General features: G+C 35.9%; 1 protein-coding gene across 1 annotated transcript in view; it reads right to left on the bottom strand.

Annotated features, from left to right (window-relative positions):
* The window catches only part of ZBTB49 (zinc finger and BTB domain containing 49), a 30,142-nt gene extending 10,651 nt beyond the window's left edge, over window positions 1-19,491 (bottom strand). Inside the window, exons 1-4 of the mRNA XM_044681164.1 lie at window positions 19,340-19,491; window positions 16,534-17,636; window positions 14,064-14,110; window positions 2,012-2,085 (exon numbers count right to left, since the gene is read on the bottom strand). Of these exons, the coding sequence (XP_044537099.1) occupies window positions 2,012-2,085; window positions 14,064-14,110; window positions 16,534-17,636; window positions 19,340-19,491 (1,376 nt within the window). The remainder of the gene's footprint in view (window positions 1-2,011; window positions 2,086-14,063; window positions 14,111-16,533; window positions 17,637-19,339) is intronic.
* Between the last annotated feature and the right edge of the window lie 2,084 nt (window positions 19,492-21,575).

The raw sequence follows: 21,575 nt of genomic DNA, 5'->3' as shown, positions 1-21,575 counted from the left end.
GTCTATCTAAAATAACTATGCAAAACTCATGCAAACTGCATCTTATAAATCCTATTTGAACAATTCAAATGAAACTTTTTACTATGCTAAGACTTTACCCTCTTGCTAATATAGAAAACAATGCAACCAAAATTAGAAGGAAAGCAACAAACTGGGAAAACATTTTTATAACAAAACTCTCTAACAAAGTTTTAATTTCCCAAATATATAAGGAACTAAGTCAAATTTACAAAAAAAAAACAAAAAAAAACAAAAAAACAAGCCATTCCCCAACTGACAAATGGTCAAGGGACATGAACAGGTAGTTTTCACATGAAGACATCAAAACTATCAATAAGCACATGAAAAAGTGTTCTAAATCCTTCCTGATTAGAGAAATCAAATTAAAACAACACTGAAGTAACCTAACACCTCACACCTAGAAGACTGGCCAATATGGCAACAAAAGAAAGAGATAAATGTTGGAGATGTGACAAAATTGGGATACTAATACACTGCTGGTGGAGTTGTGAATTGGTCCAACCATTCTGGAGGGCAATTTGGAATTATGCCCAAAGGGCTTTAAAAGAATTGCCCTTTGATCCAGCTATACCACTTCTGGGTTTGTACCCCAAAGAGATAATAAGGAAAAAGACTTGTACAAAAATATTTATAGCTTCACTCTTTGTGGAGGCAAAAAATTGGAAAATGAGGAGGTAGATTGGGGAATGGCTGAACAAACTGTATCTGATAGTGATGGAATATTATTATGCTGAAAGGAATGATGAACTGGAGGAATTCCATGTGAACTAGAAAGACCTTCAAGAATTGATGCAGAGCTCAAGAAGCGGAACCAGGAGAACATTATACACAGAGACTGATACAATATGGCACAATCAAATATAATAGACTTTTCTGCTAGCAGCAATGCAATGATCCAGGACAATCTAGAGGAAATTATGAGAAAGAACGTTATCCACATCTAGAAAAAGAACTGTGGGAGCAGAAATGCAGAAGAAAAACAAATGATTGATCAAGTAGTTCGATAGGGATACGATTAGAGTTTTGATGTTAAAAGGTCACTCTACTGCAAACATGAATAACATGGAAATAGGTGTTGAACAATGATACATGTATAACTCACTGGAATTGCTTGCCATCTCCAGGAGAAGTGAAGGAAGGGGCGGGGCAAGGGGAGTGGGGGGGGAGGGAGATCATGAATCATGTAACCATGGAAAAATATTCTAAGTAAATTTTTTTTAAATTCTTACCTTCTGATTTAGTATAATTCTGAGACAGAAGAGCAATAAGGACTAGGCAAGGAGGATTAAGTGACTTGCCCAAGGTCAGATAGCCAGGAAACGTCTGAGGTCAGATTTAAACCCAGGACCTCCCAATGCCACAACTAGTGTTCCTATCCACTGTAATACCTACCTGCCCCTAGGCCTTATTTCCAACTCTTTATAATGAGACATTTAGATCACAGACCCTTTTAACATCCTATGAGTCTAAGAATAAATTATTACAACTGGGGCCTGAATTTAGAAGAGCTAAGACAAAAAAATGAAATTTGTTAGGTTAAACTACGTTTGGTTTCCTAATATGAGAATATATAAATTGAATTAAATGCAAGAGTTGCACAGTGACCAGTTACTGCCTATTATAAGTAGGACTTTATTGTGAATAATACCTATGTCTATATAGCTTCATGAGAGAAACAAATACATTGTTTATAAGGATGACTCTTATGTCAACCCTCTAAAAAGGAAGATAACATTTTTTAACACTGTTCTTATGGAAGTTATCCCTCCCTACCAACACTCTTTCATCTAACATCATATTTTAAGGAAATAGTCACACAATAAGGAAATGTCTGAGGCCAGATCTGAACCCAGGTCCTCCTGCCTCCAGATATGGTGCTTTATCCACTGAGCCACTCAGCTGCCACCTATATATTGGTTTTTCGAGAGATTACAACCTGTGCTTTAAAGTTATATTTTTATATATGAAAAGGAATAAACTCAGTACTAACCTTTTACCACAGATTTCACAGATGTAGGGTTTTTCACCAGAATGCCGACGTAAATGAGTTTGTAGATTGCCTGCCTGAAAAGAAAATAACACAAAATTTTTAGAAAGACTCCATGAATTCAGAAAGACACTTACAATTGACAATGTAAAAAATAAATAAATAAAAATTCCAACCTTTGGTTTTTAGTCTAAATTCAAGCCTAAAGACAGAGACTGAGAGAAGCTTTCATTGCAATGACCAAAGAAGTAACTTATTAACCTGCTAACAAGTGGCATGTTAGATTCTTGATACTTGGCCAAAATTTTGCAAAGTGACCCCTTGCTTATCTTCCATTCACTTAAATATTATGTATGGCACTGTACCAGGTGCTGGGGATCTAGAGACACAAACACTCTGCTGTCAAGGGGCTTTTAATCTAACATGAACAAAAAAACCATAAACAAATATGAAGTGAGAGGCACTATGAAGTGCAAAAGAGGCTCAGGTAAGGTTTTATCAAAATCTGAGAAAGGAGGTAAAGTTTATTGAAGACAATGAAGCTAAGTTGGGCCCTGAAAGAAGGAAGACACTTCAACAGATGGAGATTTGGGGGGAGAGGGAGGGAGTTAGGGAAATATGGGAAGGAAGGGGTCCATTCCAGGAGTAGGTGATGGTATGAACAAAGGATTACAGATGGGGAAAGGCAGGGCAAGAAAAGAGAATAGAATCTAGTTCGGCAGTACAGATGAGGATGATAAGGTGGGAAAGGTAGGTGAAGTCCTACCATGGGCCTCTCTGAATGCTAGAATTAGGAATTCATACATTCAACAGCAATGAGGAACCAATGGACAGTTCTGAGTAGTAGTGAGTTCACCATTCCTGGTACATTACATGAGCACCAATGTGAAGGAGGAATTAGAGAAGAGACAGGGTAGAAACAGGAAGACCAATTCGGAAACTATTATAATGATCTAGGAGAGAAGAGATGAGAGCTTATTACAGGGGTAATTTCAGTAATTTCATAAATAAATATAAAATATAGAGTAAAATATAACAACACCTGACCATTAATTGAATACATGTTCTGAGAGAGACAGGAATAATAGATGAATAAAGGAATGAGTGAATTTTAGATATGTACAGTTTGAAGGATGAACGAGAAAGCAATTTCCACTTTGGGTTAAGAGTAATAAGAAATCTCTATTTCCCTGAGGCACAAACACAGGGGTGGGGGGAAAAGGAGAAAGGAGATAAATACCTTCATCAGACTAAATCTGGAATACTGTGCTTGGTTCTGAATATATTTTAGAAAGGGCATAACTGGGATGATAAAAGGTAAATGAAGTCACATAATCTTTGATAAAAAAAAAACTAGAGATGTTTAACCTGAAAGGGAGAACTTCAGGGATACTTATGATCCGAAGGGTTGTATTGTGGAAGTCATGGAAGAGAGATTAAACAGGATTTGCTTGACTCCAGATGGTAGAACTAGGCCCAACATATAGAATATTTAAGGAGGCAAATTTCAAGCCAACATTACTGAACTAACTTAACAATGAAAAGAATTCCAAAATGGAATGAGCAGTGGAAGTGTCTGAGCATATACTGGATAACCCAGTTATGTTGTAAAAGGTGAATAGGGATTAGATAAGATGACTCTTGAGTCTTTTCTATCTGAGACTATGTAGTTGTTCTAGATTCCTGAATAGTAATTTCGATTTCTTTAATAGGATATTTTTGCAAAAGAAGCTAATTTTTCTTCTTAAATCCTTACCTTCTGTCTTTGTATCAATTGTAAGACAGAAGAGTGGCAAAGGCAATTGAGGGTAAGTGGCTGTCCAGGGTCAAACATCTAGGAAGTATCTAAGGCTAGATATAAAACCAAGTCCATTTGACTCCAAATTTGGTTCTCTATCTACTCCATTCTGCTACCTAACTATCCCAATAATTTAATTCTAATAAAATATTTCCTTGAGGGGAGCAGTCAGTTCTCTTGGGTGAGAACTTAAAACTTTTATACTAGTCTTCAAAATGGCAATTAATTAGCCATGCAGCTATTTATATTTGTTCCCCACATTAGAAATTTTACAAAGTGCAACTTAAGTTAATGAAGATAATGCTCATATAAAAATCAATATTGTTAATAATAAAAAATCAATATAAAACTGCAAAAAATACGGTAAAGAAAAAGACTGCAATGGTCTAAAGAAGAAAAAACACAACACCAAAAAAACCACACTTCTTTTTAGCTTTTAATCACCATTTAAAAGACTCCCCAAATACATCTTATTTTGGCACACCATTATCATAATTTAGCCCAAAAAAATCTTCTAGATGCATAATCTTTCCAATGTAAATTTTTTAAATATTATTTTGCTGCTGAGAAATGAACCATAAAAACAGAATTCATAAGTCAGAATCCATAGATATTATTACTAGAGCGGATTCACAATTAAGTAAATAGTATAACAACAGCCAATAGAAGACTTTTTGTTTTTAGCTGTAATATGCTCATTAAAAATACACATACAATTTTATGCTCACACTAGCAAAATTTAATTTGTGAATGGATATGCAGGCACAAATTTTTTTAAATGCTTAAAAAGCATGCTATTTATAAAAAAAACTCCATAAAATACTGTAGGAGTATTTTGGGGGAGAGGGAGTCTGGATCTCTGATTCTACTGGTATGGGAAGCTCTTAATGTGGAGATTTCCTCCATCACTGGCTTAATAGTTAAAGGGATGCCTGGAAGTGTTAAGTTGTTGGTACATCATTACATAACCAGGACACAAAAAAAGTAGATGATTTTTTTAAATGCCAGGGAAGAAATATTTTGTGAAAAAAATCCAGTTGGTCTGCATAGAAGGAACAGTATTACAAAGAATTTTTACAGATATCACATTGTCTGGAAATAGAACACTTAATGATTTTCTGTTATTAAGAGGATGTGACATTACATTCTAAAGACCAGTCTAAAAGAGACTTTAAGAATTTAAGAAACATCAAGCAATTACAACAATCTATAAAGTGCCATCTGGTCAACTGTTATTTTATATTACCCTACATTTTGAAAGTCAAAAATTATAATATAAAGTTATAAAATCTGCTATGGTTTTATTGAATCTTTTGATTTGTTAACTTTTTTTCTTTTAAGTAAATTATATAACAATTTTTTAAGAGACACATTTTATTTAAAATTGCAACATGGTAATATCAGGAAGGCTTAATTTTTCTTAGCTTTTTAATACAGATCTTAACATCTGAAATCGTTATCATGTCACTATATATACTAACTGCATTACTTCATTATTTCCTTAAATTTTATACGCGAGTGCTCCAAGGTTCCATTTCATTATTATAGATACTCTCTCCACTTATGTAGATCATAAACCCTCTAGAACTTCAGAGTCTTCAAAAGAGGTTGTGTCTAAAAACACCACAACCCTGTAGCCAACTTGCTGATATATCTGGTAATTGTACCAATTTGGTAAATGCACCTGTGCTGTTCTCAAAAACAAAAGAATGACAATATATTACTGGACCTGTCATGAAAACCTTTCTAGGTTAGGATCCTCTTTCAGGACTTGTGTTTTGGTCTTGGAATTTCTGAGAAACCACTATCACCTCCATGCCACAATGAGGCACCAAACAACAACTTTGGGAAGGGAATACCTAGATTACTGACCCTGTTATCTAAAAAAAGATGTATCATTGGGCCGAGGCCCTATACTCTCTATGAAAAGTCCAATTTTATTCAATAAAAGTATTAAATGCCTATACTATGTGTGGGGCACTACTAAAGGAACTAAAGGAATTCTAAAGCTTTTTAAACAAATATCACTTTAAGCAAAGATTACCTTTATTACATTTTGTTCAGTAAATTTTGTTATACTTCATTGTGTAGCATAAAAAGAATAACACTTAAATGACATAAATATAAGCTCCGATAGAAATAAGTTAAATACCATGGCATTTAAACAATAGGTCCACATCCTGGGCATTCTCTTAATTGGTACTAAATTAAGAGTTTAGTCAAAATAAAAACCACATGATCTTAAAGTTAGAAGGGATTTTGGAGGTGAATTCATAGCCAATGCAAGAATATTTTCTATAATACTCTTGTCAGGGAATCATCTAGCCTCTATCAGAATAATTACAGTGATAGGAACTAACACATTAACACACCCTGCTCTACTGTAGAACATTTCTAGGTAGGAGAAAATTCTTCCTAATCCCATGCCAAAATTAAAGCCTGCCTTCCTACAATTTCTTCCTGGTGGTGCTGGTTTTGCCCTCTAAAACAAAAGGCAGGGAGGCAGCTGGGTAGCCCAGTGGATTGAAAGTCAGGCCTAGAGACAGGAGGTCCTAGGTTCAAATCTGGCCTCAGACACTTCCCAGCTGTGTGGCCCTGGGCAAGTCACTTGACCCCCATTGCCCACCCTTACCACTCTTCCACCAAGGAGCCAATACACAGAAGTTAAGGGTTAAAAAAAAACGAAACTAAAACAAAAGGCAAACAACAATTCTCTCAAAGATGGCAGCTTTGCAAATACTTGAAGAAAGCCCTCATTAGTCCTCCTTTTTCCAGGATAAATATAAGCAATAATTTTATCTGTTCTTTATCTGGCATACTCCCATTTGTCAAGGTCCCTCTCAAAAATGGTTTGTTGTTCAGTCATTTTAAATTCTTCATGACCCCTTTTGTAGTTTTCTTGGCAAAGATACTGGAGTTGTTTTGCCATTTCCTTCTCCAGCTCATTTCACAGATGAGGAAACTGAGACAAATAGGGTGAAATGACTTGCCCAGGGTCATACAGTTAGTAAGTGTCTGAAGCCAGATTTGAACTCAAGAAGATAAGCCTTTCTGACACCAGGATTAGCACTCTATCCACCAAGCCACCACCTAGCTACTCATAAAATATGGCACACATAACTAGTATATTGCAGACATGCTCTGACCAGAGTGAAATGGGATTATTATTAGCACTTATGATATAGACATCAAATGTTAGAGAGAGCAGAACAGGCACAATGAGTTAAAATCACAGTTAAGTAAGGGCATATTTTTCAATATAGGGGAAAATATTCCGATAATAAGCACTATCTCAAAATAAAATGAACTGTCTCAATAGTTGAGTTCCCTGTCACTAAAGGATTAAGGATTTCAAGTAGAAGTTGAATGACTACTTGTTATGACTGTTACAGTAACACCTGTACTAGATTACCTCTATAGTCCCTTCCAACCTCATGGTTCTATGATGCCAAAGACTATGTTGGCTGCATTATAAAACACGTATATGACTAACTAAAACCCTTCCAGGCTTTTAAGTAAAACGAATTTAGAATTTTAAGATAAGTTCTGAAAAAACAATTTGGTTCTTACCTATAAAGCCATTTTTCTACCTTTAAATCTTGTGGAAAACTAAGGTTGAATTGGGATTATTTTTTTAAGCCCCTTACTTTCCATCTTGATACTGTGTATTGGTTCTAAGGCAGAAGAATGGTAAAAGCTAGGCAATGTGGGTTATGTGACTTGCCCAGGATCACATAGCTAGGAGTGTCTGAGACCAGATTTGAACCCAGGATGTCCCACCTGACTCTCAATCCACTGAGCCACCTAGCTGCCCCCAAATTCGGATATTACTGAAAAATCATTTTCCACTCTTGCCTTCACTTTTGGGGTCAGGACAAATTGGTTTATTTTAAAGATGAGTCAAAGGGTTTCTCCCCCCAGAATATGAAACTAGGTTGGAATCTCCCTCCTTTAGTTAAGATCTTTGATAGGAATGATAGGATTAAGGGCTAGCCAAGGAGACACTTGACTCTCTTACAGATGAGGTAAGAAGTTAGCAGGCTCTAGGCTGCCATTTTGAATAGCCACATAGCAGGTCTCTTGGCATCCTTAGGACACTCTGCTTGTTATAAAGGAGTTCAGGTCTCTGATTCCACTTCCTAAGTGCCTATTTTCCAATCAGAGATGGACAGGGGATGGACTGATGTCAGATGGGATATAAATTGGGTAGTGGGACAGTAAGTCGAGTTCTTTTCACCCAGCCTAGAGACTTAGTTGCTTGTAATTATGTCACTCTTTTGAGCCTTACTTTTTTTTGCTCCACTTGAATTCTTGGGTGTCTGTCTGGACTGTGGAAGAAGTTCACTAATTGGTTAGAAATCTTGAGTAGTATTTAATAAATTAATATTTTAAAATTAAAAATAGAACCTCCAGAGAATTTCATTTGTTACAATCTAACAATATAGCTAGAATCCATTCTAAGTCACTGCTACCAAAACAAATACACTAATCCCAAGGGAGTTATTATGTTCATAAAGTTTTACTTTAGTCCACAGAAGACTATCTGGTTAAGGTCTTAAGAAATTGATGATGATTACATTTATTAAATATCTCTTACATGCACAGTACTTTGTGATAAAATTAACAACTCTACCCATAAGGATTATATAATTTTGCTATGAAAACAAAGCAGATACATAGATAATAAATGTAACTTAAAAAAAGCAGTCTTCAGAAGCACAAAGAAAAGAAAGGGCAGGTACATTAGCAAAGTATCTGAAATTCTTAGGTAAGAAGGTTATACTGGGAGGGCTTCATGGAGCTGAGTATAGAACAGGATCTGAAGGAATGGGAGGGGATGACTTGGTAGAAAAGTGTTAACGGACATTTCATGAAAGGAGTTCTTGAGAAATGTCTCTCGGTGTTAGGGAGAGGTTAAGTAGGTTTCAGTATCTGAGTTGGCTCTTGAAGGAGAAGTAACAAAAATAGCAATTCACATTTCTATTAACACTGTATAGTGCACTTTCTTCACAATGGCCCTCTACAGTTAAATAGCACAGGATATTTTCATGTTCATTTTATAGATGAGGAAAGAGAAATGTAAAGAAACTTGTTCAATGTCACACAGTAAATGGCATTAGGTCTTCTGACTCCCAAGTTCTAGTGCTTTTCTTTTCAGTATTCTATATGCTGCCTGCTACGCATGAAACAAAATTTAGGTGGGAAGAACTGAGAGGACTTCTGCATTTCAGGCAGAGGGAACGATATGATTGGGAGGCAGAGGTGTCAAGACAAGCAAGGGAAGTTGCCTGGTATGTTTGAGAAAATGAGGCTTCTACATAATTAGTGGGAAATGATTTGATTGGTTGAATCACTAACACAACACATACTGTGCTACTAAGTACTATGGGGAATACCTAGACCAAATTAAGTAACTTCTGTCTTCACAAAGTTTTTATACTCCAGTAGAGATGATAAGATTTACACACATCTTAAAAAATGTGTGGTCAGGTCATAAAAAGACTACAAAGAAATATGAGCTCAGAAGAGGGAGAGGGCTTACTTCAAGCTGGAAGGAGCAGAGAAAATTCCATTGAGAAGGTAACATTTGAGCTAAGATTTTAAGGTTAAATATGATATAAAGAGATGGAGCTGAATTAACTGGCACTATAGGCACAACCAATCTCAAATTAAGACACAGGCATTCTACTTGGTAAGGAAAGAGGGCTCCCTAATGAGTTTTGTGGAGGAAAATAACTTGGAAGAAGACTGTTCCCATACTTGGGCTACGTTTCCTTCTTAACTCTGCCTCTTAGAATCCTTTCCTTAAAGTCATCTCAGAGGTCATTCCCAATACCAATACCAAGCATTTCCTGATTCCTGAGCTATAATAAGGGGTTTCTCCTTCAGCAAATTACATTTACTTATCTGTATAAATGCTATATCTACCCCCAGTAGAATGTATGTTTCTTGAGGAGACATTTAATATTTGTGTCTGTATCCTCAGCATCTATCATAGAACCTCTAACACAGTAGGCACTAAAAAATGTTTTGCTGAAATTAACTGAAGAGAAACTGGAAGGAAGAAGGCTAATAGGAGGCTATTTCAGTAATAAAGGAAGAGGATAACAAGGGCCTAAACTTACACCAATAGATCAAGAATCTACAACTTGGTCTTTTTTTCAGGACTCTTTCCACTAGAATGTCCTGCAACCTCTCTATAACTTAGTAGGTATCTTCAAGAGCTGCCTGAGGGTTAGATGTGTCATCTTCTTACTCCACTATATCATACTGCCAAACAGGAAATGGCCCTACTGTTCTCTGCATACATTTTTCTCCTCCAATAGGCTATAAGGCCCATAAGAGAAAAGCCTATTCCTTGTTGATCTTTGTATTTCCCCTAGTGCCTAATGCACTTTTCAAGGTAGATAGATAGTCAATTCAACAAGTCTTGGGATCCCAAATTTAGAGCTGGAAGGGAACTTAGAGGTCATTTTAAGAAAAAGATAAATGAGGCCCAGAGAGGTTAAGAGACTTACCTGGGATCACACAGGTAGTAACAGTCAGGATGTGAACATAAGTCTTCCAATTATAAATCTAGCATTCTTCTGACTAGACCTCATTACCTCTCTATCAAATAGGTGGGCGGGGAGTGAGGCGGTAAATGAGGTTTTGCTTCAAAACTGAGAGAATAGATTGGTGGGATGAAATTTTTGGAGGGGGAAAAATGAGAAGGGTGCTTCTAAACATATTTGTCAGGTTTGATGTAATATTAGGACAACTAGATGAATATATCCAGCAGACAGATGAAAATGAGGCTGGGAACTAGGGAAAGCAATCAGCATTTCATATCTAAAACATAGGCATTGGCCCCTTTTCCATTCTTACGATCCCTATGCACATCTTTGATATTTCATACTCAAGTCATTTCAGTGGCATCCTAATGGTTTCCCCTCTTGCCATCCCATCAGGCACTTGGTCATCATATTTATCTTCCTCAAGTTCTGCTTTGGTCACCTAAATGCACAGGAAAGTTTTCACTGTTCAGTTCAAATTCCTCAGTCTGGCTCCAGCTTCTCTTTCCAGTTTTATATCTACACTACTCTCTTATTGTTTAGGCTAAACCAATATTCTCATTCCTTAAACTAGCCTTATACTATTCTTGCCTCCACCCCTTTGTTCAAGCCTTCTAAGCCACCTAGAATGCCTGCTTTTATAATATACCCCAATCTTCATCTTTTAAAATCCTGTTCTCCTTCAGGGTCCATTTCAAATCTTTCTATGGTTACCTTGGCTGCAAGAGATCTTTCTTCCCTGAACTCCTACAGCAATATTTTATACCATCTGTATGACACTTATCCCACACAGTCTTATATTAGTTACTTGTATGCTTTTATCTCCAACTAAGTCTTAAGTTTCTTTAGGGCAAGAGCTATGCAGTCATTGCTGTTAAATAACCACAGCTCACAAGAAAGTCCCTTGTACATACCAGGAGATTTCTAAGTATCACTTGAATAAAAATGAGATGTGGAAATGTGGAAATCAGAAGAGATGAGAAATTAACAAAGGAGAGACTTGATAAGTGTTTTAAAGAGAGAGATGGAAATCCAACTGGATTTAAGTTCAAAGATCCATGTACAAATCTTGGCTCTATCACTTACTACTATCTTTGTGATCTAGGCAAGACATTTAACCTGTCTTGGTTTCTTTATGTTCTAAACTTTCAATGTTCCTTTTAACTTTTAACTGTTGATCACACAAACCATATTTAGAAGATAGGAGAAAGAAGGATTGATAAAGGAGCCAGAAAAAGAGAAACTGGGATCAGAAAATGTTAAGAAATCTGAGAAGAAAGGAGGTGATCAAATTGTCAAATACTAGGGAGATACCAAGGAATTTATATTTGATCCTTTATGGCCAGAACTATCTACTCTTTTGGATACTCTTGACAAACATATAAAAGTGCTTAGAGCATAGTTGGTATTTAATAAATATTTGTTAACTTGTTCCAAAAGAAGGTCACTGGCTAGAAATCAATTGAAGCCAGGAAAAGTTTTCATTTGAGCTGAGAGGCAATCACAGTTTGCATTCTTTCAAGAAGTTGATATTAATGAAGTGGTATCTGAAATAAATGGTTCTGGCTTTTAGAGAGGGAGGAAAAATTATTGTTGCTTTAATGGCTGTCCATGGTGATTAGAATATGAACAAACACTGTAGCTATGGAAGGAAAACTAAAGCGAGGAGGAGGAACTTAAGTATGTTCTAAAAAAAAAAAAGGGGTATCTTGGTAGTATCCTAAATGTGAGAAATAAAAGACATTAGGGAGTAAGAAAAGAAGCTATAAGACTGGAAGCCAGGAAATACTATATATGGAAATTGCTGATGGTGATAGCAAAGTAGATGTGGAATTTGGACTCATGTTAATGATAGGTGAGATGTCAAGACCAAAGAAGCACATAGAGCAGTGATTCCCAAAGTGGGTGCTACCACCCCCTGGTGGGTGCTGCAGTAATTGGGGGGGGAGAGCAGTGATGGCCACAGGTCCATTTATCTTTCCTATTAATTGCTATTAAAATTTTTTAAAAAAGTAATTTCCAGGGGGCTAAATAATATTTTTTTCTGGAAAGGGGCCAGTAGGCCAAAAAAGTGGGAACCACTGATAATAGAGGAAGATGAGTTAGGCATTCTTTTTGCCTCTAAATAGAATAATCAAGACCAATGAATAGAAGTTATTGAGAAGTGATTTTGATTCAGAAAAAGGAAGAATTTCTTAAAAGAGCTTTGGAAAATGGAATTAATAACCTTTTTCAGGTTGTGAGTTTCCCATCTCTAAAAGTGTTCAAGAAGAAGCTTGACTACTTGTCAGCAATGTTGTAGAAGGGATGCATCCATTAGCAGGGGGCTGAGCTAGATGATCAATAAGGCTCCTTCCAACTCTAGGGCACTATAATTCTAAGGTATCATTATGAAGCAATTAAAAAACCAGATGCCAGAACTTCCACAATTAAATGAGTGTAGTCCTCAAAAGTAAATTACAATTGTTATAATTCTATTGCTGCTCAAAACATGTTTTAGAATTCCTTTCAGAAGTAGTTTAGCAGCAGCATGTAACTGAAGAGTGAAAGGAAGAAATTATCTGCATACATGCATTCCCCATCCCTTATCAGTAATTTTTCATCATTTCCCTTATTCACTAGACTTGGCTGCAAATAGCTTTTAGTGTTTAAAAAACCCTTTAACCTCAAAGGGCAAATATGTGCCACTAAGCATACTGAAAAACACAGCCTTAGGACTCACAAGCAATACCCAAAGAGAAGTTTCCAAAATGTTTTGAGCAGTGGCATCAGTATTGATAAAATAATATGCATTCTCTACTCCAAGGAGATGACTTTGTCAGAGACAACAGTCATTTGTCTGCTGAAGCACAGACATGTTTAATACAAATAATTCTATTACTTTAGCATCACACCTCACCAGAATGATGTGGATTAATTAATAAGTAATAACAATTTAATCAGACAGCCACATTTAGGATGTGTCAACAGTGTAACGAACTGGATTAAGTATCATGCTGATGAGTGAAAGGTCATTGTGAAATGACAGACTCAATCCTTTAGCCACAAAAAAAAAGGAATGACAATAAAAATACTCCTCCAAATAAAAACATAAATAATAATAGCTCTCATTTATACAGCGTTTTAAGGTCTGCAAAATGCTTTACAAAAAGGATTTTATTTGAACCTTACAATGATCCTGTTAAAGAGATGCTCAGTAAAGCTATATGTCTGTATCCTCTTCCAGAATTCCTCTGTGCAATGGAGGGGATTTTGGCTGATACTGGAAGTCTGGGTCACCAGGGCACAAACTCTCCTAAGTTCTATGCTAAACTGAAAAGGCATTTGCCTGGGACCAGCAATGGGCTAGGTGATTGTTTTCAAAGGCAATCCTAAATTGCTTTTGAGTATGTACACTACTGGTTTGACTGGGAACTCAGCAAAGAGGGAAAAAAATTGAAGAGGATTTAGTCCATATAAGTATCATAAATGTTCATTCACTTAAGAAAATTTTTTCCCCTTTTATCTCTAATATGGAAAACAGAATATCTTTTCTTTTAAAATTATTTTTATCCCGGTTTAACTGGAACTCCTTTAAGCTTGATTATACACAAAAATTGCAAAGTTTTGTCTCATAAACTCAAGAATAATTGTTTTGCTTGTACTAAAAATAAGCAATTCACTCAGGTTTCCAGCAATTAGCTGTAAATAAAATTTTTCCCACCTGGGAGAAGTGTTTCCCACAAATGTTACATTCAAAAGGTTTCTCACCTAAAACAAAAACAGAACATGTAAAACTGTTAGTGGTGATGGTGTAATCAGTGATATCTTTGAAGAAGTAGTTCTTGTATTGTTATAAGGGCTTTAAAATAAAAGTAACACTATGTTTTTTATTGCATTCATACATATCAATTGTACTTTTCTCCAACTGGAAAAAAATAACTTTTTTTGCAATTGGTTGTTTCTCTCTAAAATAAAAAGACCTAGTTCAAAATATGTCTAATTATCAGACAGACAATTCATGCATTCACCAGAAAGCCCCATTCACATGAGGTACAAAACTGTTCTCCTCTGCACTAGCCCCCCATGTTGGCCCCCAAAGCCTTTTTACCTCTTCTTGCTTGATGAGCTTTCAGTTCTATCATTTGACCCTAACAAAACACCTGGCATTTCCATAGGTCCTGAAGGCTTACTTCAAGCACGTGAATTATGGATCTCAATTTGAATCTTGCCACAATTGAGAATCCAAAAATAATTATTCTCCTTATTTTACAGATGAGAAAACAAGCTCAGAGGATTGCATCGCCTTTAGGAACCTAAAGAGTGAAACAGGCATTGTATCCTAAAAGTCTCCCTGGACTTTAAGCCTTGGGCTGTTGAACCTCTACCATCTTACATGCAAATAACATAAAGACACATGAAAGAGAGAGTATAGGGAGTCAATAGACTAGAGTAAGGGAGGAAAAAATAATAGTTTTCTTTGACCTCCATTGAAGTTAACAGATTACTAAAAAAATGTATTTTTCATTATTAGCTGTGGCCTTTTGCTGGAGCAAAGTTCTGACTTTATATCATGCCATATGGATAAGTGTGGGGGAAAAAAAGTATCCTATTTCTCTCAATCCTCTCAAGTTATAGCTTACCAAATTATATTGCCAGAGAAGAGATGGTACATTTTTTATGTGCTCTCATCTTTAGAATTAATTTTTTTTCTTCCTGCTCTGATAAAATGATAGTTTATTGGTCTAGTAAAACTACAGTTCACTGACCTGTTTTTATTTGTATCTCTTCTTGAAAATATAGGTTAGCCTTGTGGATTATAAAAAAATCCTTGATCCTTGGCTATTTCCTATTCATTTAAAATTTTCAATTTAATTCTATAGACATGCCTGGGATGTGATAATAGATTCATGGATAAATTAAAAATCCAATTACTAGAAATACTGTAAGAAAATTGGGGCTATATATGGCCCAGGCTCACAAATGATCGAGGTCAATGACCCTCCTATACAGAGTACCACATATTTCAAAAAATTTATTTCCTTTTTGACAAGATTCTTTGCATTAATTTTAATTACATTGTCACTGTCATTCAAGAGATATGCTTTCAAAGTACAAAATATAATTTTTTGCTGCCTCTGAAACTACACAGATAAGGGTCTCAATGTCAAATATATGTGTGTACATTTGTGTTTGTGTGTGTGAAAAAGAGAGAGAAAGAGGGAAACAATAAGGCCTCTAAAATTTTTTTTATAATTCAAAGATACAAAAGTAAAAGTTCTTAGAATAGAAATTAAGGTTAAAGACAACCTCCTTTTCTTTATCTTTGAGGTAGAATAATGTCAACCTAGAAAACAACAAAGGAACTATAATGAGACCTGAAAATTCTAAGAGGACAGAAGGAAGAAAAATATCAAATCAATTGATATTTCTTGTATTTACCACAACCACAATTATTTCAATTATCATTATCTTAAAAACATCCTGAAACATAACACCTCAAAAGCCCATAATATGTTTGCCATGTTTGTGAAATACTTATCTAAAGTAATCAATTAACTACAGTTATAGGAAGGCAAGGTGCAATTCACACAGCTATTTCCTAACACTTTATTTTTTGACAAGATCAAACTATTTTGAAAAATAGAAAAGGGAAATATCAGTTAACCAGCTTTAACCTATGTTTATTAGTTTATAATAATTTTCATTCTAAATAAAAATTTAAAATTAGTCCCTCTTACCAAGGGTTACCCAGACATCTCAAATAGCTTATCAGATTAATTTATAAAATCAGAATATCTTACTTTTTTCATGAATTATAAATTATACAATTAAAAAACTAGTATAAGCTATGGCAGAGAAATATTCTATTGATGGTTCATCAGAAACAGAAAAAATAAAACTGGGAGGTGTAAAAATTAATATGGAACAGACATCAAATAAGATAAAAAGATGCCACCTTTTCAGTTCAGGCTACAGAGAATCATTTGTGGAATTCTAAGGTTTAGGAATTACATCTGCAAGCTAAAAGTGAAGAAGGTATAATGAGTAAATTCTTATTTAGCTAATTAAGAATTTACTCATTACAAAGGGAAAAGGTAACCTGAGAGATGCAAAAAATCTTTTGCAACCATTCATCAATCAGCATCTAAACTAATTCACCATTTTGCCTACAAGCACTAAAGAAACTGTACCTGTATGAGACCGTTTGTGAAGCTCCAAAGTGCTTGGATGTTTAAAAGGCTTTCCACAAAGCTCACAAGTGTACTGTCTTTGCAAATGAAGAGTCTGTGACTGGTCTTTCAAGATGACCGTGCCCTCAGTCCTTTCAATTTCAGCAACACAGTCAAAATTCTCTGAATGTATGATTTCTTCGCTTTCTCTTTCTTCAGTCCCTTGATTACTAGCTTTCTCTACAGGCCTTTCATTAACTAAGGGTGACTCTGCTATTCCTTTTGCTAGACTATGATCTGCTTTCACTTCAGATGACTGTCCTGCAGATTTCTGTGATTTTAGAAAGCTTAGTTTCTTGAGGTGGATAGCTTTTTTCAGTCTCCTCTGTTCAGCAGGCTGCAATGATGTGCTGTCAGACTCTGGATCTGGGGCAACTTCATTCAAAGGCTGGGCAAGGAAATTAGAAGGGAGGTGTTCCGAAGACTCCAAGATACATTCAGACGGACTGACAGTACAGGTATGGTTTTCTACTGAGTTCAGATCTGTAGATGCATTGAAAGCAAAGGGCTGTTCAATTGCTCGTTCATGACTGGAACAAGTTTGTTTATAGAACTGTTTACTGTAAAAGTTTCTTAGTTTGTAATAGTAATTTGACTGCTTAAATGGAAGCTCAGTACAGTTGCCATCTATAGTTGTCTGTTTTGGTCCTTCACCTGAGGAATTATGAAGATGGATTGCTTGTGGTCCATGGGAAGGCTGGCCATCCAAAACCTTATGAGGTTGTGCACCTGGTGAACATGTCTGCAGCAGATGAGGAGGGTAGTTTTCACTCATAACACCATTAGCATCAGTAGCCAGAGTACTGGGCAGGGAGAATGCACTGTTACAAGGTAAGCTGGTTGACTGCTCCATTGTAGTAGATTTTAAAAATGCATGACACATATTCAGCACGTTCTGTACTTGTAAACACTGTGCTATGTCCAACATAGTCTGTATATTGTCTTGGTTAAGCTCTAGGTGAGAAGTGTACATGAAGTCCAGTATCTGCCCTATGCCTCCTACATTTTTAATATCCAAATGAAAAACATCATTCTTCTGGCCCGAAGAATTCTGAAATAATGTCCTGATGAAAGAAAATATATCTGTTTACAGTGTAAAAGAACAAATCTACACTGACAACCTTTGCTTACAAATAATATCTACATAAGCCCATATTAATAATTATCATCCTACAAACATTAGAATTAAAAATCTAGTAGTTTTAAAAAATTATATCCTTCAAATAATTTGGGCAAACTAATACAACTATCCAAAAGGATGGAGAAGATATCATTGTGAAGTCTGCACTATAAATTTGCAACTAGTTTTTAAAATCCACAGTGATGTGAGTCATGGAGAAGAAGCATGATATAATGGTCAAAGCTAGTCTTGAGGTCAGGAAAACTTGATTTCAAGTCCTGCCCCCTTTTTAAAAAAATATCCTTACCTTCCATCTTAAAATCAATCCTGTGTATTGGTTCCAAGGCAGAAGAGTGGTAAGGTTAGGCAATGGGGGTCAAGTGACTTACCCAGGGTCACACAAATAGGAAGGGTCTGAGGCCAACTTTGAACTTAGGACCTCACATCTCTAGGCCTGATTCTCAATCCACTGAGCCACCCAGCTGCCCCTAAGTCTGCCTTTTCTAATTAAACTACCAGCCTGATTACTCAAACTTTGATTGGAGGGCAGACAACCAAACTCCTCCCAATGCCTTCCTTTATAGAGAACAGACCCATCCTGGCTAACCTACAGGTTAATTATGTAACCTCGCAGTGCCCCAGGCAACTCTCTAAGATTCTAGTTTACAGAAATTGCTGATCTTCACTGGTAGAGGGAATTTTGCCTCCTTAGGGGAGCTTCCTATGCAGATATCACAGATTTGGACAAAAAAATACAGGACATGCCAACAAATATGGAAAAGTTCAAAGATGATTTCTAAGGAAAACAAAATCTGCTTACTATCTATCTATATATAAACTGTCTTATATAATATAAATTCCAATGACAGTATATAACATCAAAGAGTATATACATTTTTTTCATATTTGGCTATCAACAGACCTTCAAATTATCCTTAATTATTTCAATGAAAAAAACACAGCTACACTTATATTCCTATTTAGCATATCCTACTGGAATGCCTTAAACAGCATGTTTTCTGGGGATAGTTAGGTGGTCAGGTGATTGACAGCCGGGCTTAGGGATGGGAGGTCCTGAGTTCAAATTTGACCTCAGACACTTCCTAGCTGTGTGACTCTAGGCAAGTCACTCAAACCCCTATTACCTACCTCTTACTTCTGCCTTGGAACCAACACATAGGCAGTGATTCTAAGACAGGATGTAAGGGGTTTTTTTAAGTGTGTTTTCTTTAGAATATATGAGAAACAAAGGCTAAAAAAAATTTTTTTTAAGGACAAAACAAAATGTCTGGTCTCTTATTGAAGTGAGAGTTTATTACAAAGCTCCAATAACAGATGTTAAGTTTATTAATCTTTTCATTCTCAAAGAAAATAAATTGCATGTAGATCACTGGACTTAATCATTCTTATTTTTATTAATAATTGAGTACTACTTTTATGAAATCATCTCAGCTGCTGAAAAACATCTTAGCAGGATCACAACATTCTCTCAGAGCCAGATTTGCATAGTTTAAAAAGGAAAAAACTTAAAATGGAGGTCATATGGATAATACTTTTAAAGGGAGACCTCTAAACTGAGCCAAAGTATTTTGGTCTTAAATTTGGTTCTTGTCAAGATCATAAAGGAATAAAGCCCCAAACACCTACCTAAAATATTGACTGAAAGAAGCTAGAACATTTTTATGTGCCTTAAAACAGACTCCTTTTACCACCAGCATACAGTCACAAAGAAGGCCTTGAATTCGCTGTTCATGGAGCTGCTGAAGGAGGTGGCAGCTGTGACTAGCAACAGGGTCCATGCTAAATCATTCAAGATACCTAAAATAAAAATTAGAATGATAATATATTTTTATCACATAGTCACAGAATTAATAAAAGTTCACTTAAAAGATCACAGAAAGAAAAAAAACTCTTGAAAAGCACTAAAAGTGATATTTTTTTATTGGCACAATCTCCCTTCACAACAGAAGACCAAAAAAAGTTCCTGTCATAGGAAACTGAAATAAGAACGTTATTGTTTTAGTTCTTAGATTTAGCCCACTTAACTATATGACAAAAAATGTTTAAAACACCATGAAATGTACTGGGCCCTCGAAAGTAAGGTGACTAAGATTCATTTTTCCCCAAGATTAAATTTTTAAAAAACCGAGTATCTATGTATCAGTTGTCCTTATTCTCATTATAATTTAACTAGGAAGACAAGATAAATAGCAAGTGAACATCTTTTAAAGAACAGTAATAAGAAAAACAGGAACATATCAAGTGAATTGAAGAGACAATAGTATTGGGTTTGTTTTTTTTAAACCCTTATGTTCCATCTTAGAATCAATACTGTGTATTGGTTCCAAGGCGGAAGAGTGGTATGGGCTAGGTAATGGAGGTTAGGTGACTTGCCCAGGGTCACACAGCTAGGAAGTATCTGAGGCTAGATTTGTACCCAGTACCTCCCATCTCTGGGCCTGGCTCTCAAGCCAATCTCAATCCTAGCTGCTCCTGGAGACAATAATTATTGTAGGAGTTCAGAGGTTAGAGATCACTTCAGTTTGGGGTGCTAAAATAAGTAATAAAATAAAAATCTTTTAAAAAGTATTGCACTTATACTTCTATTTTTATAAGGAGAAGGATATCTTGAGAAATTAAGGTGATGTAAAAACAAAAGACATTAGCAGGAGAAGGAAGTAGAAAGAGTAACTCACTCTAATAACATTTTATAGTTTGCACAATGCTTTGCTAACAACCACCCAGCAAAACAGATAATACAAGCATTATCATTTTACAGATAAGAAACCACCATCAGAAAGATGAAATGACTTCCCCAGAGTGACATAGCTGGTGTGTGTTCAAGTTAGGGTTCTTCTGCCTCCAGTCTGATGTTCTTTCCACTTCACTACCACTTTTAGGGGCCAGCCAGTCTGGGTGGAAAGGAGGGCAAGTAGGAAAGAGTTGTATGAAATAAACCTGTGGAGACTGAAATACCTAGAAGACCATGCCCTATCTATAAGCAGTCACCAAACCCTACTGATATCTCAGAAATGTCCATTACATCTACCCTCTCTTTTCCACTCCTACTGCCTCCACCCAAGTTAGAGTTCAAGTTCTTACTATTTTTTCCTGAGATTACTATAATAGCAATCTACCTGGCCTTCATACCTCTCCTCTTGATTCCCCTCTAATCCTACATATTGCCATATCCATCCTAAATCACAACTCCAATCATGTCAAAGATTTCCGAATAGCTCAGAAATCTTCCAACAACTTACTGCTTATTACACAAAACAGAGCCACCACTCTAGTTCAGGCCTTTATAACTTTTTGCCTGCATTATTGGCAATAGCTTTCTAAGTGATCTCCCTACTTCTGGTGTCTCTTCTTCAATCCATTCTCTAAGTGCCAAAATAATGTTCCAAAGGGACAAGTCTGACTGTGTTGCAGTCCTGCTCAAAAAACTAGTTACTCTTCACTACCTATAGGATAAAATAAAAACCCTTCAGCCTAGCTTGAAATATAAAACCCTCCACAATATAGCTCCTGCCTACTTTCAGACTCGTTTTATGCTATTTACTCTTCAATTGGCCCAAACTGGATTAATAGCTATTTCCTGATCTAATACTCCACCTTTCACCTTCTTCTATTATTACAGCTATTTCTAATGACTGAAATACGCTTCTTCTTTACCTCTGCCCTCTCAGCATCCTTGTCTTCCTTTAAGGCTCAATTGTGGGTTTCTTCACATGAAATTTTTCCCTACTCAATTTTCTTTGGAATAAGACTTTTTTATTACTCTCCTCAGTAGCAGGGACTGCTTTTTTTAACCTTTGCATTCCCCTAGCACAATGCCTTGCGGACAAAGATTTAATAAATAATTATTTTGTTGGACTGATAT

This window comes from Gracilinanus agilis, chromosome 6 (assembly GCF_016433145.1).
Source record: "Gracilinanus agilis isolate LMUSP501 chromosome 6, AgileGrace, whole genome shotgun sequence".
Classification (NCBI taxonomy): domain Eukaryota; kingdom Metazoa; phylum Chordata; class Mammalia; order Didelphimorphia; family Didelphidae; genus Gracilinanus; species Gracilinanus agilis.
The sequence above is the reverse complement of the archived record's forward strand: the minus strand, read 5'-3'. Positions and strand labels throughout refer to the sequence as shown.